The sequence below is a fragment of the Lontra canadensis genome, unplaced genomic scaffold (genome assembly GCF_010015895.1).
Source record: "Lontra canadensis isolate GAN:19392208 unplaced genomic scaffold, GSC_riverotter_1.0 scaffold68, whole genome shotgun sequence".
Taxonomy (NCBI): domain Eukaryota; kingdom Metazoa; phylum Chordata; class Mammalia; order Carnivora; family Mustelidae; genus Lontra; species Lontra canadensis.
The window spans coordinates 5,220,469-5,245,141 of NW_022631062.1; the positions used below are offsets into that span (position 1 = coordinate 5,220,469).

The following is a 24,673-nucleotide window of genomic DNA, read 5'->3' on the forward strand; positions in this document are numbered from 1 at the left end:
TGCAAGTTCCTTCCTGACAGCCGAAGTTTAGTCTCTCATCCAGCCTTCCTCAGGTTTGCTCTGAGGTCCATCTGTCGCATTATCTTCTGAGCCCATCTGGCCTCCTTGGCACCCGAGTCATCCAGAGCCCTCAGGTTTGCACGTGGGGAGCAGGGAGGCGGGCTTTGTGCAGTTTGGGTGCGAAGCGGAGATGGAAATGCTGTCGCACTCGTGTGCGGGTTGGCCACTCAGACCCTGGGCATCAGGGCCAGTGTACAGACCCCCCGTTGTCATTTTTATCTTTGAAAGCACATTTTGCACACTGTCCTCCAGAAGCCATTTCTGCTTTCCAAGAGCAAAGGAAGGTGGGGATCCACAGTCCAAAAACAGCAGGATTCATGCTTTCTGAGGACATGTGGGGAGTACTTCCATGATTTTGCAAGCAAGTGCGTAATCCCCAAGAGCAGTTAAGGTTTTGACAATGTCGCTCTGTTCCAGAATCCTATCCAAGCAGCTGCCCCTGCTAATAGACGTGCCAAGTTGGATCCTTTCAACGTGCTGGGGTCCGCAGCCTTCGCTAAAGGCTCGGCTGCCGATCTGGCAGTGTGTCCCTACCTGTGCCCCTACCCTGAATTCCGACAAGGAAGCCCAGACCTGTGGTAGTTGAGCCCAAGCCTTGCCTTACTTAAAATTGCAAAGTTGGCGGTGGAAATGTATTGAGCAGCTGGGTGGGAGGGCATGTGTCTGCATTTAAGTGTTTTCATGAGCTGGGGGTGGGAACAGTGGGGGGTTGCCTTCCCTTTGGTTGATTGGAAAAAACCTGGAGAGGGGCCCACTTACTGGGGTCAGAGATCAAAGGGTGGCTGCTTGGGCTTTGCCAGTGGGCCTATTAATTTATTAGATGATAAATCTGATAGGGTTTGGGGGGAGTTTTAAATAAAGCTTTGGTTAGTAAAGTCATAACCTAGATGTGTTTTTTTTCAACCTTGAGTTTTTGTTTTTTAACTTCACCGGTATGTTTACTGTTTTCATTAGTGATCATGTAATTTTTAAATTAAATTAAAAAAAATTTTTTTAAGTAATGCTTGCACCCAGTGTGGGGCCGGAGCTCACAATCCGTGATCCACAGCCCCATGCCCCATGGACTGAGCCAGCCAGGAGCCCAGTGAGGATATTATTTTGAAACTTTTATGCGTGCAGAAGAAAGCTTGATTTTCAGTGCGTAGTGAAACACACAGAAACAGTTAAGAACTCTGAATAAACTTGAATAACTTTTTTACAAACCATAACTACTCCTGAAAGCCTATTTGGAATGCCCAAACCTATGTTGAAGCTGAGTAAAAAACGGAACACCGAACAGTCAGGTGCAAAATAGGTCTGTGTCTCGTTAGGCGAAGCGCCCCCGTCTTTGTTCAAGATTTGAATTTCCACGAAAACCCTGTCCCTGCGGGATTGTTTCCGTGGCGGCCCGAGCACGCAAGGGCGCTGTTTGAATCCCTCGCCGCAGGGTTGATGAACGTGGTCCGGTCCCGTAACGCCTCGGAATCAGGGAGGTCGGCTCCCAACCAGGGAAAGGCTGGCAACTGAGGCATGTTTTTCTGGTCAGGTCAGTTAAGGCGAGATGGCCGTCTTGGCGAAGGCTCGGGGGAAGTGGACAAAGCTGAGTCGCCCGGCCTCGGGCGCTACTCCTTCCCGCAGCACCCCCCCTTCTTCCCCCCTTCCTTCTCCCCCTTCTCCCCCCTTCTCCCCCTCCTCCTCCGCCGCCCCGCCTCACCCTCGTGAGACCTCGTGGCGTTTGCGGAGGGCGCACAGCCCCCCGCCGAAGCCCGCGCCTTCTCCGCACGCGCGGGGGGAGCGGCCCGGGCACATGATCCCCCCCGCCCCCGGCCCGCCCAGCACCTGACTCCCGCCGGCCGCTGGGGTCCGGGCAGACCCGAGCAGCCGCGCCGAGCACGGCCCATGGCCTCCCCACGCCTCGGGACTTTCTGCTGCCCCACGCGGGACGCCGCCACCCAGCTGGTGCTGAGCTTCCAGCCGCGGGCGTTCCACGCGCTGTGCCTGGGCAGCGGCGCCTGCAGTCTGGCGCTCGGCCTCCTGCAGCTGCTGCCCCGGCGCCGGCCCGCGGGCCTCGGGGCCCCCTCCCCAGCCTCGCCGGCCTCGGCGCGGTCCCCGGCCTCCGTCCGCATCCTGCGCGCCATTGCCGCCTGCGACCTGCTCGGCTGCCTGGGTAAGGCGCGCGGCCCGCTGGTTGGGACCTGCTCTGCGCCCGGGTGAGGGAGCACTGCCCGCGGGTTGGGACCTGCTCTGCGCCCGGGTGAGGGAGCACTGCCCGCGGGTTGGGACCTGCTTTGCGTCCGGGTGAGGGGGCGCTGCCCCCGGGTTGGGACCTGCTCGGTCCCCGGGTGCGCGCGCACGGCCCGCGTGTTGGACCCTGCTGGTTACCCGAGTGAGGGAGCACTGCCCGCGGGTTGGGACCTGCTGGTTACCCGAGTGAGGGAGCACTGCCCGCGGGTTGCGACCTGCTGGGTCCCCGGGTGAGCGCGCTCAGCCCGCGGGTTGGGACCTGCTCGGTGCCTGGGTGAGGGAGCATTGCCCACAGGTTGGAACCTGGTGCGTGCCTGGGTGAGCGCGCACGGCCCGCGGGTTGGGACCTGCTTTGCGTCCGGGTGAGGGGGCGCTGCCCCCGGGTTGGGACCTGCTCGGTCCCCGGGTGCGCGCGCACGGCCCGCGGGTTGGGACCTGCTGTTTACCCGAGTGAGGGAGCACTGCCCGCGGGTTGGGACCTGCTGGTTACCCGAGTGAGGGAGCACTGCCCGCGGGTTGGGACCAGCTCGGTGCCCACGTGAGCGCGTGTGGCCCGCGGGATGGGACCTGCTGGGTGTCCGGGTGAGCGCGCGCGGCCCGCGCGTTGGGACCTGCGTTGCGGCCGGGTGAGGGAGCACTGCCTGCGGGTTGGGACCTGCTGGGTGCCCGGGTGAGCGCGCGCGGCCCTCGAGTTGGGACCTACTCGGTGCCCAGATGAGGGAGCATGGCCGGTGGGTTGGGACCTACTCGGTGCGCACGTTGGGCGGGGTGTCAGCTGCGTGCTAGGAGGGTAGCGGTCGAAACCGGAGGCGGCTCTCTAGGGACCGGACGGGGTGGCCAGGGGACTCAGCAAAACAGGATAGGCAGTTAAAATTACGCCCGGGGGACATTTGTTGAAGGGAATATACCAGTTTCTAATGTTTTTATTGCAAACGTTCTAGGGAAACTTTAGAAGGGGTGGTTAAGAAAACCCAGATATTGTGAGGGACCCATAATTACTCTGCTAGTGAGACTGATAGTATTTTGTGTATATACACAAAATCATTTCCAAAATGATTTAGCAGAACCAGGAATAACACTTGATGTATATATCTCTAATATATATAAATAGATATATTTTGTCAGGCTTGGGTTTCATACCACAGGTGGCCAACTGCCTGACCCTTTCTGAGGCCCAAAAGTTGTTGTATTTTTTTAATCAAAAGAAAAATATTTCCTGGTTTATAAATATTCCATGAAATTTAAATGCCTGTGTCCTTCAGGACAGTATGATGGGAGCACAGCCGTGCGTCTCACCTGCTGGATGTCCGCAGAGGTGGATATCCGCAGAGAAATTGTGGCCCATAAAGCCTAAAATATTTTTTATCTGGCCCTTTACAGAAACTTTGCCATCCCCTTTAAACATGCATGGCAATTTTTACAGACTTCTAAGCTAGATAGTGCCGAGCGTTTGTTTAAGGGTTTATTTTGGAGAATTTCTAAGAAACACAAATCACACAGACTATATAATGAACCCCTGGACCCATGACCTCACTTTATCTACACTCCATCCTGTACCAACTCTTCACTGCATTAATGGAAATCAAGTCCCAGGACGTATGTACTTTTGTCTATACGGATCTCGGTATATAGCTGTGAAAGTAAGAAGGAAGCGTGTATGTATACACACGTATGTTACAGGTAGTATTATCACCTTAAAATAATGAAAATCAGGTTTTTTTTTAAGATTTTATTTATTCATTAGAGAGCGCGCGCGTGCAAGCACAAGCTGGGGGAGAGGAAGAGGGAGAAGCAGGCTCCCCGCCGAGCAGGGAGCACAATGGTGGGCTCGGTCCCAGGACCCTGAGATCATGATTTGACCCGAAGGCACATGCGTAACTGGCCAAGCCCCTCAGGAGCCCCAAAAATCAGTTCTTTAAGGTCACTGCTGTATGTTCAGTTGTGTCCTAAATGCTGTTTTACGGTTGGTTGGTTTGAATCAGGGTCCAGATACAGCCCACACTTTGCAGTTGGCTGACAAGGTGCTCACCAGTTTGGAATTGATTTTTCAGTAAGTTTGCTTTTGAAGCAGAAGCTGTTGATGGCTTTGGGCCCTGAGGGGATGGGGGCAGCTTATTCCGCACCTTGGGCACATAGCAGTACAGGTCCCTGTGTCTCAGGGCCCCGTTCTCCAGTCTGTGCTCCTGTGCCTGGAGACCCTCAAGGACCTTGACTTCCAGTAAATGCTATGGACCTCTAGTCACTTTCTCAGACTCGAGGAGTCAGACAGGAAGCAGTACTTCCTTTCTGTGAGGGATAAAATCATCTTGGTGCTCGTTAATTCAATCAGGTTGGTTTTCTTCCTGATGATGCTAAAACATTTTGAGAAAGCATCCTTTTTTGTTTGTTTGTTTTCTTAAGTTTATACGTGGGGCTCGAACCCATGACCCGAAGAGTCACCCGTCCTGAGGACCGAGTCACCCAGGCACCCCTAGAAAAGTATCTTTTTTTTTTTTTTTAAGATTTTATTTATTTGAAAGAGAGCACAGAGTGAGAGTAAGAGAGCACAAGCAGGGCCAGAGGCAGAAGGAGAAGCAGACTCCCCACCAAGCAGGGAACCCCACTTGGGGCTTGATCCCAGGACCCAGGGATCATGACCTGAGTCGAAGGCAGACACTTAACCGCAGAGCCACCAAGCCACCCTTGGAAAAGCATCTTAATAGCAATTTAGGATCCGTGGAATGATACTCGTATATACTCTCCCTTTGAGAAGGGACATATGTGGTGTTAACAAGTGAGCAGAGGCAGAATTAAGGGAAAGGCTTGGTGACTAACACCTCCCTGAAAAATAAATACTTAAAATGCCGACCTCATAGGGCAGAGGTTTTTTTCAGTTTTATTTAGATGTTATTGACATACAGCCCAGGAAATTTAAGATCTAGAGCATAATGACTTAACATACACGTGTGGTGAGATGTTTACCACTGTAAATCGACATTCACCCGCTCACAGCGATACGAATGTAGGTCGGGCACGTATTGAGCTCGCTCACAGGAGTGCTCGAAGCATTCTTCATACAGCATTCTGCGGAAGAAAAGCATTATTTGTGAGCAGCGCTGATAACGAGAAGGTAGATCGCGAGTTCTTTTGCTGTCCATAGTTCCTCTTTAGTGGCATGTGGCGTGATATAGACTTGCTATCGTACTTCATGATGTGTATTTGGTTATATACCGCACATTATATAGACGGCCTTTTTAAAAGATTTTGTTTGAGAGCGACAGAAAGGACAAGCGCAGGCGGGCAGGTAGTGGGCAGAGGCAGAGGGGAGGCAGACTCCCCACTGAGCAGGGAGCCCGATGCAAGCCCTCTGGGATCATGACCCGCGCGGAAGGCAGACGCTCAGCCGCCCGCGCTGGCCAGGCGCCCGGTGTTTGCCGGTGGATCGGACAGTGTATTTCGGGCGCTGGAGTGTGCAGGGCGAGCTTGCTGGTGGGTTACAGTGTCTAGTAACGTATCGCGAATTGTGTATTTAATAGCGTCTTACACATGGTGTAGGTGTGCACGAGGACACTGTGTAACTTCGTAGTGTGTACAGTTACCCTCTAGTATCGTCTCACGGAGCCTGTGCTTCCACAAAGCATATCCCGTCACCTGACGAGCAGCCTTTGTATAGATCTTACGGGTGTGTTATACTGTTCTGAGGAGAATTAGCTATTCGGGTCCAGTAGCAAAGAAAACTTAACAAAAAAAGTAGATGTCAAGAGCAAGTTGCCGAGAGCTACTTTGTGAAAATCTTAAGTGCGTTTTTTCAGGGAATGAAAGAATTATCTCTTCACATTTCAGAATTGTGCTTTTGCAGTCATTTTTTTCCTGTGAGGAGTAGTTAATAGGGACATTGAAAATAGCGAAGAAGTAGATTGTTGTCCCCATAACGGCTGCTTCGTATGGAGGGAACAAACAGCAACATTGGGGTAGGACCGCGGCTGATGATGGTTCAAGTCGAAATCGAAGTGCCTGGGCTTGCTTTGTGGCCGAAGAAATTGCTTCCTGGGTCTCCCGTGTTTCTCCGTCTCTCTGCACACACTCGTGTGTGTGTTTCTCTCCTCCCTCATTTCTTTCTCTGTCCCTTCCTAGCTGTTCATCCCTCTGTCCGTCTGCCTACCGCTCCCGAGCCGGGGCACTGGGCCAGCTGCCCGCGTGGATTCTGACGGCTGCGAAGTGCCGTAGCTCGCCCACAGCCACGGCCCGGCTCTCCGCAGGCTCGGTTGCCCCGGGGCGCTGGGGTCGGGAAGCAGGCGCTTTTCTTCCCGGGTGCTGGGAGGTCGGTGGTCGGCTCCCAGCACCTCACGATGCCCGCGTCCTTCTCCGCATGGCGTCTTGTCACGCAGGCCCCTGGTCCCGTCACACCGTCACAAGAAGGGTGAGGGCAGTGCGGTATGGTGTTGGGGCAGAGGCCCATGACGATGTTGGGACAGCGTCCATGACCGTCCAGTGTTCTAGTTCTATTTTATTATTGTTGCTATTGTCTTACAGTGTCTGGTAAACTGCTCTGTCCCAGGAACACATGTAGCGGAAAAACGTAGATGGGATTCAGTAGGGTCTGCGGTGCCAGCCTCCACTGGGGGTCCTGGAATGCGTCCCCTGCGGGATGGGGATGACCATATCCGCTCTTTCTCTTGTAGGTATTGTGTTCCGGTCTGCGGTGTGGTTGGGATTCCCAGATTTCGTTGAAAACCGCTCTGACAGGAATGGGACGGACGTCTGGCCGGCTGTGTACTGTGTGGGGAGCGCGGTGAGTGCACCTTCCTCTCGCTTGCCATCGTTTCCCCTCTGTGCCCCTCTTAGGCTGCCATCCTCAAAGTGTGGTCTCCGGCCACTGGGATTTGTTAGGAATGCAAATTCTCAGAGCCTGCTGCTCAGGGTCCTTGGGGAGGGGGGTTATCTGCCAAGTACTCAACCCTCCAGGAGCTTGTTTGCAGTGCTGGATGACGAGAAGATAGATCTTAAGTTTTGTAGTGTCCCGAGTTCCTCTTGGTTCCTCTTCAGGGGTATGCTGCATGATATAAGGGGGCTCCTGCCACCTGCTTCCTTCTGAGGACCGCCCTGGAGTGTGGCTGCTCTGTGCTCCCCCTTCTAAGCACACATAGACCATCCTTACCTTAGCCTCAGCTGCCGCTAAAGCCAGCTGGCCAAAAAGAAAAAGAGAGAAGGCAGTTACTGACGTATTGGGTGTGTTCCGCTTGATAAAACCTGCATGGAAATGGACATCTGTATCTCGCTCTGTGCACTGCGCCGGAGCAGAATTCTCCGCTCCTCTGTCCTGCCCGCTCGGCTTCCCAGCTGCGTACAGGGCAGCCTGGGTCTCACCACGGCACAGCCCAGCAGGCACACCGGTCCGTGCTGCCCGTAGCGCACCGAGCCCCTTCCTGGCCGCTCCTGGGAAGCTCTTTCCGGTCCTTGCCCCTTTGTTCTCAGCGAACAGCTGCTCCTTCGCAGGCGCCGTGAGCCCTCAGGCCAGCATGGGCCTCCCAGCTGAGGCCGTCATCGTCCTGGCCTGCGAGTGTCCCGAAAGGCAGGCCTGGCCCGTGCGCAGAGGGACATCCCACCCCTGTGTCCCCAGACCGTGCACGCGTCTCCAGATGGCTTCCCTGTCCTGCTTCCCAACATCACAAGAAAGAGGCGTCTGCCGGCTCATCTCACGGACCGGGCAATCCGCTGTCTGTTTCCAGAGCTTTGATGCACACTCTTCCTGATTACAGATGTGGGTCCAGCTGCTGTATAGTGCCTGCTTCTGGTGGCTGTTCTGCTATGCGGTCGACGCCTACCTCGTGATCCGGAGATCGGCCGGACACAGGTACGTTCAGAGGGAACAAGGAGAGCTTTCTGCCCAGCTTCTGTCATGTGAGGAAGGGCTGGGGGCACCCCGATGGCTCTGGGATGTTCTTCAGTATGGCAGACACAGAATGTCAGCCAGCCCCTCTGCGAGAAACCTCTCTGGCCCCTCACTGGTACAAAAGGGTGAAGGCAAATTCACAGTGAGGATGTTTAGACCATGACCAGTCATCCATAAATTACATGTTTGCATTCTGGACACATACTAAAGAAGAATTGGCAGGAATACAGACAGTTTTTGAGATATAAAGGTTTGAGGAGACAAGTCTTTGCAGTGCGTTTTGACATGTTATGCCAAACTTGGAACCGGAGTACCAGAGCTGCCAGGGGCTGCTTGTGGAGAAAGGGCCCCGTGGGTGCGGCCCGTGCATTTGTCACCAGCTGGGGAACTGTGAGCAAGTCGCTTGATCTCTCTAGACTTTCATTGTGCCGGCCATGAAACTGTAGCGCCCATCGGGTCCCGGGAGATGCCGTGCGATGCTGCGTGTGAATGGTTGAGAACCAGGCCTGGCACGTCGTGAGCTCTCGGGAGCTGTGCGCTGGGATGTGCGTGTGTGTTGGGGGACACAGATACAGAGAACCTAAGTGAGCAGGGGAAGCCGCGTGGCAGGGTGGGGTGAGCGCCCAGGTCCCCTGACTCCTGGTCCAGGAAGCATGTGTCCCCCACTTTCCCATGGAACCCTTGTTTGCTTACTTTTTTCTTTTTAAGTTTTATGAAGTTCACCCGTTTAAGTGTATAAAATCCATTGTTTTTTAGTTTAGTTATAAAATCGTGCAACCATCACACCAACTAATTTTATGACATTAGTCATCAACACCCCCGCCCCCAGGCTCTACCAGTGATGAATTCCTCCCCCCACCCCCCAGCTCCTGGCAACTGCCAGTCTGTTTGCTGTCTCTAGCTTTGCCTACTCTGGGCATTGCCTGAAAGTGAAATCATTAAAACATGTGACCTTTCGTTTCTGACTTTTAAACTTAGCAGGCCGTGTTCAAGCTTTCCCTGTGTTGCAGCACCGTCTGTTCTGTGAGCTTCTGAATACTGCTCTGTTGTATGACGAACTACATTTTATTTAATTTTGAGAGACCAAGCATGTGAGCAGGGGAGTGGGGCGGCGGCGGAGAAAGAGAAAGAGAGAGAGAAGGAACAAGGAGAGAGGGAGAATGTCAAGCGGGCTCCACTCTCAGCACAGAACCTGACATGGGGCTGGATCTCATGATGCTGAGATGATCATGACTTGAGGTGAAATCAAGAGTCAGATGCTTAACAAACTGAGCCACCCGGGCGCCCTCGGGTGTACTGCATTTAAAAAATACGTGTGTCTGTATACATATGTATGTATATACATATTTTTTTTAAGATTTATTCATGTGACAGAGCAGCAGAGGGAGAAGCAGGGGGCACCATACAGGGCTGCATTCTAGGACCTTGGATCATGACCTGAGCCGAAGGCAGCCGCTTAACCCACTGAGCCCCCCAGGCGCCCTTTAAATAATTTTTTAAGACATTATTTTATTTTTAAATTTTTTTAAAAAGATTTTATTTATTTGACAGAGGCAGGGAGACAGTGTGAGAGGGAGCACAAGCATGGGGAGTGGGAGAGGGAGAAGGAGGCTTTCCGCTGGGCAGGGAGCTCCGGGGTGGGGCCCAGTCTCAGGACTCTGGGATCGTGACCTGAGCGGAAGGCATCTGCTCAACAGACTGAGCCACCCACACGCCCTTAAAGATTTTATTTTAAAGATTTACTTATTTATTTGAGAGTGTGCATGTGTAAGTAGGGGGAACAGCAGAGGGAGAGGATTTCAAGCAGATTCCCCACGGAGCTCAGAGCTGGTCTTGGGGCTCCACATGGAGTGTGATCACAGGACCCATGAAATCACAACCTGAGCCGAAACCAATAGTCAGATGCTTAACCAGCTGAGCCACCTGGTGCCCCTAAGGTGCCTTTTCCCAAAATGTATGTGAGATGTCTCACCGAAGGATATTGGAAAAACAGTCTCTGGTTGCGCGTAGATGCGAACAGCAAAGACGTTTATGAACTATTATTTCCAGATTAACCGGCGTGAGGAAGGGGAGGAAAATGAGGCTTAATCTGGAATATTTTGTTCCAAGGTGAAAAAAACTTGGGAACCAAGCATAAAAGAAGAGAGTTTCAACACCGTAATTTAGATCTGTGATCCATTTAAAAGATTCTCTTTTTAACTAATGTCCACACCCACAGTGGGGCTTGAACTCACAATCCCAAGATCAAATGGTCTTTGATCCATTATAATTATTTTTAAGATGTTGCGTATTTATTTTATTGTGGGGGGGAGAGCAGAGGGAGAGAGACTCTCAAACAGACTCTGTACTGAGCATGGGGCCTGATGGGGGGCTCGATCCTGCGAACTTGAGGTCATGAGCTGAGCCCAAACCAAGAGTTTGATGTTTAACTGCCTGAGCCACTCAGGAGCCCCAGTGATCCATTTTAAATTAATTTTTATGTAGGTGAGGAAAGGGTCAATGTTCATGCCTTTGCATGTGGATGGCCACTTGTCCCAGCACCATTTGTTGAATAAATTTTACTATTTTATTTTATTTTATTTTATTTTTTTTAAAGATTTTATTTATTTATTTGACAGAGATCACAAGTAGGCAGAGAGGCAGGCAGAGAGAGAGGGGGAAGCAGGCTCCCTGCTGAGCAGAGAGCCCGATGTGGGGCTCGATCCCAGGACCCTGGGATCATGACCTGAGCCGAAAGCAGAGGCTTTAACCTACTGAGCCACCCAGGCGCCCCAAATTTTACTTTTCTAAGTTATTTTTTAAAGGTTTTATTGAAAGATTGTATTTATTTATTTGAGAGAACGAACTGGAGGCATGACCGAGGGAGAGGGAGAAGCAGGCTCCCTGCTTGATGATCCCAAGGTCCTGGGATCCAGCCATGTGTGGGGCTCCCTGCCCAGTGGGGAGTCTGCTGTTCCCTCTCCCTCTGCTGCTCCCCCTGCTTGTGCTCTCTTGCTCTGTCAGATAAATAAATACAGTCTTAAAAGGAAATAATTGGTATTCCTCATGTGTTCTCATCATTAACTTGGGTTTCTCTGGCTTGAAGTTTAGTGTCTATTTTTGTGCTTGTTCCTTCCACCTCTTTACTTTAGCTTGTAGACTTTTATTCATCTGAACAGAACCTGTATACTCGTGGTTTTGAAAATTCTCCAGGGAAGGCAGTGAAGGTCAAAGGCAACCAACCAGATATGTCTGTGAAGATTACCTTTGGCTATGTAAAATACAGAAAATAATAGTGATTTAAACAAGATAATTTTTCTTTCATTCTAAAGGAGGCCACAGGGGGGGCGCGTGAGTGGCTCAGTCATTGGGCGTCTGCCTTCAGCTCAGGTCATGATCCCCGGGTCCTAACCCTGCTCAGCGGGAAGCCTGCTTTTCCCTCTCCCACTCCCCCTACTTGTGTTCCCCCCCCCCTTGTTTTGTTTCTCTCTCAAATATATAAGTAAAATCTTTAAAAAAATAAAAGAGGCCAGAGGTAGGCAATCCAGGGCCCTTACGATGGACATCAGGGACCCAAGTTCCTCCTGTCTTCTTGCTCTGTTGTCGTATTGTGTGACTTCCAACTTCAAGGTATCATGGCCCAATACAGCTGCTGGAGCTCTAGCCATCACATCTGCATTCCAGGAAGGAGGAGGGGGCTAATGCATAAAGGTCCGATTTCCTCTGAGCCACCTCCCTTTAAGCAGCTTCCCTGGGGATTTGACACAACAATTCCACTTTCGTATTATTGGCCAGAATTTAGTTTCATGGCCATACTTAGCTGCAAGAGGAGGTTGGAAGTATAGTCTGTTAGCCAAGCATGCTGCTGATGGGCATGACATATAGGTTATGTTTCTAAGGAAAAAGGGAAGATGACTTTGGGTAGGCAACTAGCTCCAGTGAGAGGTCTTTGACCCGGAAGCCCAGTGTAAGTGTGTGTTCCCGTCTGGGACCTCTCTCACTCAGTTTTGGAGGGATTGGAGTTAGGACACACTAGAGGTCTCACAGACAGCCAGTTGTGGAGATAAGAGGAGCGGTGGAGCTGGAAAGGAGGCTGGAAGAAGAATGTGCCTCCTGCTCTCACAGGGTGTGCACTGCTCTGCCCCCGGTCATGGACAGCTGTGGTCAGACGGGGCAGCCTGAGAGCTTTCTGGACGTAGAAGACAGGCTGGGCCCTTGGAAGCCAGGGCAGGCAATCAGGAAGCCCTCCTCATGCCCAGAAGAGTGTTTGGAGCTCATCGTGCAGAGATGAGCAGATGCTGGCGGAGAGGAGCATAGCTTCTAAGGACCTGCCAGTCAATGAGGAGGCAGACGTCCAAAGATGTGAAACGTCCAGATGCTTCCTAAGGACAAGAGCAAGGGCAGTGGTCCAGCACTAGGAAGACCATTGAGAGTGAAACAGGGTCTCCCATCACAAAGGAGTAGGGATGGGGCGCCTGGGGGGCTCAGTCGGTTAAGCCTCTGCCTTCGGATCCGGTCATGATCCCAGGGTCCTGGGATCGAGCCCCGAGTCAGGCTCTCTGCTCGATGGGAGCCTGTTTCTCCCTCTCCAACCTGCTTCTCCTCCTGCTTGTACTTTCTCTCTGTCAAATAAATAAATAAAATCTTAAAAAAAAAAAAAAAAAAAAGCTACCTGGGACAGATCCAAGGCAGGGCCCAGACATTGCAGGTAGGGCTGGACTAAATGACATGTTCCCTTCGAGATCCTTCCAGTCCTTAGCTATTTCTTTGGCACTGGAGAATCTTTTTAAATCCTAATCTTAGGGGCGCCTGGGTGGCTCAGTGGGTTAAGCCTCTGCCTTCGGCTCAGGTCATGGTCCCAGGGTCCTGGGATTGAGCCCCGCATCTGGTTCTCTGCTCAGCAGGGAGCCTGCTTCCCCCTCTCTCTCTGCCTGCCTCTCTGCCTACTTGTGATCTCTGTCTGTCAAATAAATAAATAAAATCTTTAAAAAAAAAATCCTAATCCTAAGAAATGTCATTAAGACCAATTTAGAGTTAAAATTTAAACGGCTATGTTGGTTCCTGATGTGGGGTGTACAAGTTTTAAACAATAACGATAAAAGAAGGCGCTTGAGGTTATGGGAAAAGCCCTAAATTGAGTTTTTTGGGTTTGTTTTTTTTTTTAACGAATTTTTATTTATTAATTTGACAGACAGCGAGAGAGGGAACACAAGCAGGGGGAGTGGAGAGCCGAGGAGGGAGCCTGATGCTGGACTCGATCCTAGGACCCTGGGATCATGACCTGAGCTGAAGGCAGATGCTTATCGACTGAGCCACCCAGGTGCCCCTAAATTGAACTCTCTACTTGCTCTGTGGACATGAGTGTGAGAGGAAGGGGGCCTGGGGAGGGCCCTTGCGTGCCTGCACCTGGACACTGTCTGGTGGTCAGATAAAGGGACGGGGATCTGCAGCCTCCCGCTGCCCTTCATTGTGGGTGCCTGGGAGCTCAGACTCATCCCGGGTGCGGGTTTGGGGTTGTGTATGTTACTGAAGTGCCTGCCATCCACACAGCCTGGCCAGACTGAGTAGAGCACCATTGCCTAGTCTGGCCACATCCAGCCCTGCCTCGCCTCGCCTCGCCTCGCCTCACCCCCTGGCCTGCTGTCACCCACCTCTCAGTACCCCTGGCTCCCTCCCGCCCAAGGTGAGGGTCTGTAATGCAGACCTTCTGCACTGTTCAACCACCCAGGCCCCCGCAGAGAGCTGCTCCTTTTTCCCTCCGTTCCATGCGGAGCCTCTGACATCTGGGCCAGACGCGCCCCACCCTCTCCCAAGCCCAGAGAGACGGGGCAGGGCCGCTCCAGGACTGGCAGGAGCACACGCTGGAGTTGTTGCCTTGCGGCCTTCTGGAGAGCTGGCTATGAAAGGTTTCTTCTTCCTGAAGCTCACCCCTGTGTGCCGTCTCCTGTCTCCGAGGAGGGCATCCCCTCGCGTGGGTCCTGCCCTGTTCCTTGTCTACGCACCTGATTTCAGAGTTAAAATCCCGATGGGTTGGGGGTTGCACAGTTTGCTAGGAGGCTGGCAGAGTCTTGGGTTGTGGCTAGCGCGTCCCATGGATCGCTGCAGCCCTGTCCCGTGGCACAGGGGAGGCACAGTAAAGGCTGCGTGGCGCCGTCAGATAGCTGGGCATCCGTGCGCCGGACCCCAGCTGCAGGGCTGGCTGCCTCCGGTCTGCCTGCACTGTGTGGGGGCGTAGGAGGATGAAGGCTAGAGATGGTCGGGGAATGGGAGGTATGCCGTGAATGGTGGGGCGTGAGGGAGGAAGGGAAGCTCCCCACACTCCTGGAACAGCAGATGCGTGCGCGTTTCTTCAGAGACCTTGGTTTGGACTGAGCACGGAGACGCTTGACTTGGAGGGACAGGGGTGCCTCTGGGAAGGTTTGGGGATAGGAGCTCCTCTCCTAGCGGGTGAGCTACGTGCTTAGGAGGACTGGTGAGGTGTCCGTGCCTTGTTTGCTCATCCATGCAAGCCTCGTGGTGGGAAAGAAGCCAGATGCAGAGGGCCGCACGCTGTGTGACTCCCATTTGCCTGCATCGTGCAGCATGGGAAACGCCACAGAGACCCAGAGGAGGCCGGGGCTTGCTGGGGGCCGCGAGCAGGAGGAACGGGGAGGCCCGCCTGATGCGCGTGGGGTTTCCTTCCGGGGTGATGAGGTTTCCGAGCTGGATGGGGGAGATGGTTGCACAGCGTTGTGAGTTTACCCACTGCTCCTGATCTGCTCACTTGAAAACGGTTACTCGATGTTCTCTTTCTTTCATTTCAATTAAACAAAATCCCAGAGGCCTGATAAGGCAAGTCTCGGCCAAGGGTTTGCTCAGGGTACGTTTTCCTGACGCTTCGGGTGGCTGGGAGTGGGTCTGGTACTTTCTGTGGCTGGACACGCTCATCCTTCCTCTCAGGCAAGGCCCCCGTCTGCTTCCCCCACAGCACGATGCTGCTCTACCGCCTCGCTGCCTGGGGCCTGGCCGCCCTGCTGTGCGTGGAGGGTGCCGTCCTGCTCTACTCCCCATCTGTGTCCAGGTAAGCTGGGGCTCCAGCTCCCGGGCCCCTCGGGATCCTGCGGACGGGGCGTGGGCGCGTAGCCAGAGTGGGCCCCTCACAGGCCAGGCCCTCATGTGCAGAGCCGCCTGGCGGCCCCTCGACGGAGTAGGGAGGCCCATGACAGTGTGCTCTGTGGCTCACGTCCCAGCCTCTGCCCTTCGCGTCTGGGTGCTGGGCAGTTGTGCACACAAGCGCGGGTGCAGAGCTCCAGCTGCATCTCCTTCCGGGATGGGTGTGCACACAGCTCTAGGTGTGTTCTCCGCACGGAGGGGGCTTTCGCAGGCACACGCTGTATTTTTCACGCCAGCTGTGGCCAACGAGCAAGGGCGGTGACCGTCCTGAGGAGGAGTTTGCATCGGCGGGCAGAGTCCTGAGCGTTGCTCTTGGGAGAGCTAATTCTGAGCCTCCGCTAGCCTCACCTTGTCACTTCTCTCCCAGCTGTCGGCTCTCCTGAACAGATACAGGGAGAGAGTGGTCTGAAATGGTCTCAGCTTCTTCTTCAACCTAATACCTCATCCGTGCGGGGTGCTGGGGTGGCTCAGTCGGTGAGGCATCTGCCCTCTGCTCTGAGCCCCTTGTCTGAGCAGGGAGCCTGCTTCTCGCTCTCCCTCTGCTGCTCCTCCTGTTTGCACATGCTCACTCGTTCTCTCTGTCAAACAGATAAAATCTTAAAACAAACAAACAAACAAAACAGTATGTCTCATCGATGCAATCATTTGGAAGGCCTTATGGTTCCTCCAAGTATGTATATTCAAACTGCCAGTGGAAAGCTGAAAAACAGGTTGGACATTGTCTCTTTGTGATTTTAGGGCAGTGTAGACAAGGATCAATAGAGCACAGCCCTGAGAACAAATCCGGCCCTCTGCTTGGTTTTGTAAATAAAGTTTTATTGAAACACAGTCATGGCCATTTGTTTATGCCTGATTTATAGCTGCTTCCGTACTGCAGTGTCCGTTCCGACAGGCTGTGTGGTCCACGGAGCAAAAAATACTTCTGTCCGTGTTCCCTGACAGAAGTAGTTTGCGGACTCATGGTTTTCTACCCCCCCCCCCTTTTTTTTTTTCCACTTCTTGCAGCTACTTAGTTAGATGTCTCCAGATTGGTGTTGCCTAGGTGAAGGTCCGTGCTCCCAGAGTTGTGGGTCTGTGTACCCACACAGCTGCCCTTGATTGGAGAGGGAGTTACCGTCCATCAGCTTCACCCGTGGGCTCCGGGAGCCTCCTGGGACGGTTACATCTGAGCGTGAGGGAGCCAGTGGCGCAGGGCTCACGAGGGGCTCTGCGGCGCCCCCATGGTCCTGAGGAGGCCGCTCCTGGGCCTGTGTCCAGCTCTCATCCTCACCCTCTCCTTCGTTGCTCACTTTTTTGCACTTCCTATCATTTCCCCCTTCCACACTGACCGCGCCACGCCTGTTACAACAAGGGCTCCTGTGTCTTTATCGCCCCACCTTCCGGGGCCGCAGGGGCCGTCCCCCAGCTGGTTTGCTACCTCCTGCGTGCCTGGGGCAGTCCTCTCTCCCCTTTGCCTTTGATTCTCGCTTCCTCTTGGCCCTTTTTTCTCTTACATGATGCATTTCTTTGCTGATGGCTCTGACCTTGGTAAACCCACACCTATGTGTGGCCCCTGCGTCACGGGCTGACGGGCGAGTCCCATGATCCCTCAGTAGGAATTCCCGCCCTTGAGGACTCCTGCCTGCGTGGCTCCGGGTGGTTAAACCCTCCCCTCCGGCTTGTGACCTCTTTTTCTCTCTCTCTCTCTCTCATACTCTAACAAATAAATTTTTTAAAAAAGACTTCATTTATTCATTCATGGGGTGGGGGGTGGGATACAGGGAGAAGCAGGCTCCCCATCATGCAGGGAGCCCACACGGGGCTCGATCCCAAGACCTGGGATCATGACCTGAGCCGAAGGCAGACGCTTCCCCGACTGAGTCACCCGGGTGCTCAAAATAAATCAAGTCTTAAAAAAAAATTATAGTCCTTCCTGAAAAGCACCCGTGAAACGATTGTGAGGCACAACCGTGGAACACGTTTGTTCTGGAAAATGAAGCTTGGGTATTTCGGGGTGCTCTGGGGGCGGGACTGGATATTCTTCCCAGGGCTGGCCAGGCATGGTGCCGAGCAGGTTCCTAAAACCTCACTACTGCACTGAGCGTCTCTGTGTCTACTTGAACAGTGTCTTTTTTTTCCTTGAGGAGACCCAGGGTGGGGGCTCCCCCATTCCAATGTGTCTGTTTCTGTCTTTCCCGGCAGGGCCCTTTAACAGGTCCCCCAGTGGAATGCCTTAGAGGCCCTCCCGATTTCAGGACCGCTGGAGCCCTGACTGAGCCGCCTTTCTCTCAGTGCTCCCTTGCTTCCTGGCAGACAGGAGCTACAGCCAGGTTTCCATTGGGCCGGCTGCAAAGTGGATTTATGCATTTCCCTGGCCACTCTCCTGTTCTTATCTCGGCTTCCAGATAAGTCTGTATGTTTCGGCAAAGCCCTGTTTTCCAGAACGACTTGTTTCCTCCCACAGGTGTGAGCGAGACCTGGAGCACGCCGTCCCCCACTACGTCACCACGTACTTGCCGCTGCTACTGGTCTTCGTGGCCAACCCCATCCTGTTCCGGAGGACGGTGACTGCGGGTGAGTAACAGGGAGCGCTCCAGGGGCGGAACCACGGGGATACGGCTGTGCGCCTTGGGCTCATGTGGTGGCAGGTGTCGTGCTTCTGGAATCACTGGGATAGTTGCCCTCATCGGTCCCCCTCCAGAGACGGAAGCACAGGACACGTGGGGACCGGGAGCGCATGTGATAACGGCGGTGAGCAGGCTCCATCTTTGCCAGCGTTGAACAGCTCTAGGCCAGGACCAGTGGGCTTTCCGTCTCCGTTGGGGCTCATCGTGAGTCTGCGCTTGATGTGCCCTGCACGCCCCGGGCGTGCCCTTGGAAAACTGTGGAGTTCCGATGGGGCCGGGGGATGAGTCTGGGCTGAAGAGTGGTGAGTCTGGCTACTCCCAAGATAGGCTTGGCTTGTGTCTTTCCTCGGTCCGGCAGGAAACAGGAAGTAGAGCATAGGAAATGAGTCAAATGCAGTGCTAAGAACTGGATAAGAAGGATGTTGTGAGCCAGCAGAAAGCCCTGGAAAGGCCTCTACTGAGACTGGGGACTTGGCATTCCAGTCCCCAACCGCATCCTCATGGGAGCGTGACCCGGAGCAACCTCCAGCCTTAAGCCCCGGCCATCCCTCAAGTGCGGAATAAGAATGAGGAAGTGCGGGGCGCCAGGGTGGTCAGTCCGTTAAGCCTCCTAGGATTGAGCCTTGTGTCATCTTGGGGTCCGGGGATCCAGCCCTGCATCATCAGGGTCCCTGCTCGGGGGCGGGGTTCTCCTTCTCCCTCTGCCGCTCCCCCAGTGTGTGCACGTTTTCTCATTCTCAAATGAGATCTTTAAAAAAGAAAAAAAAGTGCATCTTAATAGGGGGTTGATTGAAGATGAGCTGTTGACTGTAGAACTTTTAAACGTTCAAAGGACTCTACCAGAAGGAAATGGAAATCATTGTATATATACACCACATCTTCTTTATCCATTCATCTGCTGATGGACATCTAGGTTCTTTCCATAGTTTGGCTATTGTAGACATTGCTGCTATAAACATTGGGGTGCACGTGCCCCTTTGGATCACTACATTTGTATCTTTGGTAGTAGTATCAATTTGTAAATACCCAATAGTGCAATTGCTGGGTCTTAGGGTAGCTCTCTTTTCAATTTTTTGAGGAACCTCCATGCTGTTTTCCAGAGTGGTTGCACCAGCTTGCATTCCCACCAACAGTGCAGGAGGGTTCCCCTTTCTCCGCATCCTCGCCAGCATCTGTCATTTCCTGACTTGTAATTTTAGCCATTCTGACTGGTGTGAGGTGGTATCTCATTGTGGTTTTGATTTGTATTTCCCTGATGCCGGGTGATGTGGAGCACTTTTTCACATGTCTGTTGGCCATCTGGATGTCTTCTTTGGAAAAATGTCGGTTCATGTCTTCTGCCCATTTCTTGATTGGATTATTTGTTCTTTGGGTGTTGAGTTTGATAACTTCTTTATTGATTTTTGATATTAGCCTTTTATCTGTACTGTCATTTGTGAATATCTTCTCCCATTCTGTCAGTTGTCTTTTGATTTTGTTGACAATACAGCAACTTTTTAAGCAGATTTGCATGAAAGCGCTGAATTAGTTACATCAAACAAATGAAAATCACATATAGGAAAAGACCTGGAAAGAAATGTATTAAGATGTACACACTGCTGGTTTGAGGGTGCACAATGGGTCATTAATTTTCCCTTAACACTTTTTATATTTTCCAACTTTTCTATAAGGAGAAATTTTTAATCTTTCAATGTTCCAAAACAGCAAGTGTGCATTATTATTTTTTTTTTAAGATTTTATTTATTTGAGAGGGAGAGAGAGCTCAAGCAGGGGAAACTGCAGAGGGAGAAGCAGGCTCCCCACTCAGCTCGATCCCGGGATCCCAAGATGTGGGAGTGGGACTCGATGTGGGACTCGATCCCGGGATCCCAGGACCATGACCTGAGCTGAAGGCAGATGCTTAACCGACTGAGCCACCCAGGCGCCCCAAGTGTGCATGATTTTTAAAATATAAAATATAAACTTTTAAGAATATGGTTCTTAAAAAATATATATAGTTCTTGAACTCAAAAGATCCAAATAAAATCTGGAGCTTAACTGATAGTAAACCAGTATTGCTCATCTCTTCCTTGTGACAAATGTGAGCCTGGTGTGTAAGATGTTGGCATTGAAGGAATCTGGGTACGGGTCCATAGAAACTCTGTGCTATCTCTGCCACTCTTATGTAAGTCTACAGTGATTTGAAAGTGTAAGTTGTAGGTGCACCTCATGGCTCGTTTAGTTGAACATCTGCCTTCGGCTCAGGTCATGGTCCCGAGGTCCTGGGATGGAGCCCTGCATCGGGCTCCTTGCTCAGCGGGGAGCCACCTCCTCCCCCGCCCCTCTGCCTGTCCGCCTTTACTTGCTTGAGCTCTCTCTCACTCACTCGCTCATTGTCTCCCTCTGTCAAATAAACTGAAAAGGAAAAAAAAAGAAAGTTTGACAGACTCTGCATCACCTGGAGTCTGTGAGAACCGCAGCTTGGAAGCTGGGAGGGAAGAAGGCAGTGTCGCGCCCACACGCTCCGCTGCCTTTGCTTACGGGCTGCCGTCTTTGCGGACTCCCTTCCCTGTCCCTCTGGAAATGCAAGTCGTGACCATTACATGTAGTTCCCCTCTGGTATTTTGCAGTGGCCTCTCTCCTAAAAGGAAGACAGGGCATTTACACAGAGAACGAGCGGCGGATGGGTGCCATGATCAAGATCCGGTTTTTCAAAATAATGCTGGTTTTCATCATTTGGTAAACTTTCTTCTATATATATTTTTTTAAATTGCCACTGGGAAGGGATGTGCAGTAACACTTTTCCAAGTATGACTCAGAAGTTTTTTGCAAAGGGAGGACTCTTTGGAAAGGAAGTCTCAGACACTGTGCTGGGGCGCTTAGAGGAAATGCGCGTGAGACAAGAAGGCCAGTCCCCAGCGTGTGAACTCCTGGGAAGATATGCACATCTGCTCAGGTCATATGTAAAGCCCTTCGAACAGAAAAAGTCCCGTGTTTAGTTTTGTTACAACCCAGAAGTGTGTCCAGTGTTTACTGCCGCTGCTAGGGCTAACTCCGAAATAAAGCACTTGACCACGCTTTTAAAATTTACCTGTTGAGGATTCCTGTATCTGACAAGAAACAAGGGCAAGGGTACATTTTTTGGTGTGAGGGCTCCGGGGTGGTCAGGAAATGTAGAGAGTAATTTCTCTCTGCTCAGTTTGCCCCACCACCAGCACTCTGCCCCGAGTTTCGGGAGGAGGCTTTGAACATGGATCTGTGACTGATGTGAAACAGAGGGGAATCCAAAAGGCTCTTGCTAGAGTGAATCAGTAGTTTGCAGAGCAGGGTGCGTCTTTGTGCACATTAATAATGTACCCGCGAGGACAAGGTTGGTTTGGACATTCTCCTAGGAGAGGTGGAGACTATCTCTCTCTTAAAATATACTCAGCCCATCATTTTCACGTTCGTTGGCCTACCAGCAATAGTAACGTTAGAAAGTTTCAACATAAGATAGCGAGATTTTAGGAGGTCTCCCTCAAAAATTTTCATTACCCTTCCAGCGAGACACGAGTTTTGGGTCATTTCATATTGGGTCAGTCTATTTCATCGGCTGCTTAGATCCACTCGTGCTGACGTGGGGCGAGCGTTACCCTTGGAAACATTTGTCGCTCTCTGCTGTAGACGTGAGGAAAGGAGTTACAGCTCTTAAATTCTGCATGCACAGGTTTCTGCTGATCGAGGGGGCCCCCTGCCCAGGACTTACGGGACTTAGAAGACACATTCCCTGACCCCCTGCATTTTCAATTAGCAATAATCACGCCTCGGATAAACCTCATTGGCTACGATACTGCCACTGCGCAAAGCTTGACCCCCTGCGTTTTCAAGTAAATCCTGTATAATGTGGGCCTGTTTTCCTTCCGACAGTTGGCTGCCGAACGTCATCAATGAGATCCTTCTCTTCTATCTCGAAATGCAAGCAGACATCAATGGCAGCTCTTTGAAACCTGTCAGAAATGCGGCCAAGACCACGTGGTTTATTATGGTAGGTCAGGCTTGATCTTAAGACTTTTTTCCTTGAAAAGCAAAAGTCCAAAGGACAAGAACCGCTCGGCAGTACGGAGAATGAGTTTAACGGGTTCCCCGTCCCTCCATCTGGCTTTGATCTGCGAGCTCGCTCGTGCCTTTCGTTGTTGGGATCATTGATTAAATGGGCACGACTCCTGTCAGCCGGTTAGGCGCAGCGTATCAGACCTTCCAGGCCAACTCAAAATTGCAGGGAATTTAGCTTGAAGAACGGTTTCAGCCTGTAAAAAAGCCACAGGCGTGACGGTATTCCTTGCAATAGGATCCGTCATGAGAAAGCAGGGTAGGCCGCCGCAATAAAAGAAACACGAGGGAATGGCTACGTAAATTCCTTTTCTCCCACTTGACGGAATGGCGTGCGGGTGTGACTTCATGAGAGCTCTAGTAGTCAGGGAAAACGCAAGATAAGAACATGAGGCTAGTTACAACCACAGACTAATGTGTGAAGAAACGTGGGGTAGAAAAGCACAACGGGGGTGAGCGGTGCAGGACACCCCCTCCTCCTCTCTCTCCCCTGCCCCCCTCTTCTTCCCTGTCCCCTGCCCCCCCGTTCACTGCACCCCCTTCCTCCCTATCCCCTGCCTCCTCCTTCCCCGTCCCCTGCCCCCCTTTTTCTCCCAGTCCCCTCCCCCACCTCTGTTTTCAGGCTCCCTGGAAGGTGCAGTGCCTAAAGCCAGTCTTTTCCTGGCCCCAGACCAGCCCGGCGGCTCCCTTCCCCATGAGGCAGCCCATCGGGCGTGCGGGCCGCGGAGCTGATGCTCTCATTCCCACCCCGCAGCGCTGACCGACCCCTGCGTTCTCTCCTGCCTCCCAGGGGATACTGAATCCGGCCCAAGGGTTCCTCTTGTCCTTGGCCTTCTACGGCTGGACGGGCTGCAGCCTGGAGTTTCGGTCCCCCAGGAAAGAGATCCAGTGGGAGTCGGTGGCGACGTCCGCTTGCGAGCGGACCTGCCTGTCCCCCGAGGGCTCCCGCGTGCCCTGTGAGCGTCCGACCTGCAGGAAGGTGGCGGGGGTCGGCGGGCACACGTCGGACGAGGCGCTGAGCATGCTGTCTGAAGGTAAGCCCTGTCCGCCGAGGCGGGTGCGTCGTGGAGTCCCTGGGCCAGCCTGGAAGTCCTGTGTCCAACGAGGAGGTGACATGGTGCGGGACTGGGGGGTCCGCCCTGCGGTCACGTGCTTCAGGCACAGCAGCCGACAGCGACGCGAACCGGGCTCGTTACCGCCCACCTCTCTCTCATCTTTTCATGCCGCCTCCGCTCGGTGCCTCGGCAGGCCGGCCTCGCCGACCCGCACGTGCTCCCCGCCTTGGCTGGATGGCGTCAGGGACAGGAGAGCGCTTGTCACGCCACACCGCTGGCGGACCCGTGCCGCGGGGCCGGGGAGGGCGGGACCAGCCTGGGCTCTGTCGAGGTGGCTGCAGGGGGTTTGCCCGGCTCACGCGTGGCCGCTGCGGGTTAAAAGCCTGAGCACCCGGAAGGGCTCTTGGGATCTGTCCTTCCACCTAACGACGCTAGTGCCGTGCCCTCCGGACTGCTCTGCGGTCATCGGACTGGGCTTGCGGAACCCGAGCGTGGTCATTTAGACATCGAGGAAGTGATTCCATAGTGAGACGTACACGAAAACCTGCGGAAACAGCAGTGCGAGCTGAAACGCGGGAGCTGCCTTAAAACCGTACGTTTTCAGCTCCCTAGCCCAGGGAAACGGAGCTCTAGCATCAGATGGGATGAAACCAAAACGCGGGGGCAAAGACACACACACCCACACAGGAAAAGGCAGCTGATCAACTGATGGAGCCTCGCGGCAGCCCTCAGTGTTTGCTGTGTTGACGAGAGCAGCCTTACTCTAACTGATGATGGTAGTGTTGTACGGTCCGAACTGGAAGTTTAGAAATGACTTTTTGCTAACGTACCGGTGTCCTCCCTGTAGAGGTTCCTTGTAATGCTTCATTTTAGCCCCGTTGCAGCTCTTTTTTTTTTTTTCTTTTTAGATTTTATTTATTTGACAGAGATCACAAGGAGGTAGAGAGACAGGCGGGGGGGAGGCAGGCTCCCCGCAGAGCAGAGAGCATGATGTGGGGCTCGATCCCAGGGCCCTGGGATCATGACCTCAGCTGAAGGCAGAGGCTTTAACCCACTGAGCCACCCAGGCACCCCCCACCCCCCGTTGCAGCTCTTGATGAGGACAGGTTTGGAAATCACCGCTCTGACCTCTGCAAAGGTTTAGCTGACCTAATCATATGTAACCTACACGTAGATTGATCCGTAGGACCAGATCTCTGGTAGCAATAATGTTTCACGAGCCCACTGGTAGTTTCAGAAAGAGCCAGAGAGAATGTTGAAGAAGGTCAACGACTGACCATGTTCTGGAACATACAGGCTCCGTCATCTTTCCTCAGCTGACACTGGGACTGGCAGAAATGCACCTGCCTCGTCCGTCAGCCTCTCACCCTATCTACTGTGTCTGTCTTCCGAGCGGGTCTCTAATTCCCAGCACTGATGGCATCTAGCTCGGCGGGATGCTTTGTGCCGAGGGTGGCCTGGGACGTGTAGGATGTGGGGCAGCCTCCCTGGCCTTTGCCCGCTCACTGCCACTAGCACCCATTCCGATTGTGACCGCCAGCACTGTTTCCACACATAGCAAATCCCCTAAACGCACACTGACCCCAGTTTGAGCTCAGCTGTGTGTCTGATATGAGGAAGTGGTCCAGTGTCCTTCCTCGGCGTGCGGCGGTCCAGCG

At 52.9% G+C, this 24,673-nt stretch overlaps 1 protein-coding gene and 1 pseudogene across 1 annotated transcript in view; one reads left to right on the plus strand and one right to left on the minus strand.

Moving 5' to 3' along the window:
• Positions 1 to 1,917: 1,917 nt before the first annotated feature.
• Positions 1,918 to 24,673, plus strand: part of GPR143 (G protein-coupled receptor 143) — a 31,586-nt gene continuing 8,830 nt past the window's right edge. Inside the window, exons 1-8 of the mRNA XM_032880268.1 lie at positions 1,918 to 2,206; positions 6,945 to 7,054; positions 8,022 to 8,116; positions 15,102 to 15,194; positions 17,730 to 17,839; positions 20,502 to 20,610; positions 21,778 to 21,895; positions 22,751 to 22,994. Coding sequence (XP_032736159.1) covers positions 1,939 to 2,206; positions 6,945 to 7,054; positions 8,022 to 8,116; positions 15,102 to 15,194; positions 17,730 to 17,839; positions 20,502 to 20,610; positions 21,778 to 21,895; positions 22,751 to 22,994 — 1,147 coding nt within the window. The 5' untranslated portion in view covers positions 1,918 to 1,938. The remainder of the gene's footprint in view (positions 2,207 to 6,944; positions 7,055 to 8,021; positions 8,117 to 15,101; positions 15,195 to 17,729; positions 17,840 to 20,501; positions 20,611 to 21,777; positions 21,896 to 22,750; positions 22,995 to 24,673) is intronic.
• Positions 21,542 to 21,718, minus strand: LOC116880857 (annotated as a pseudogene).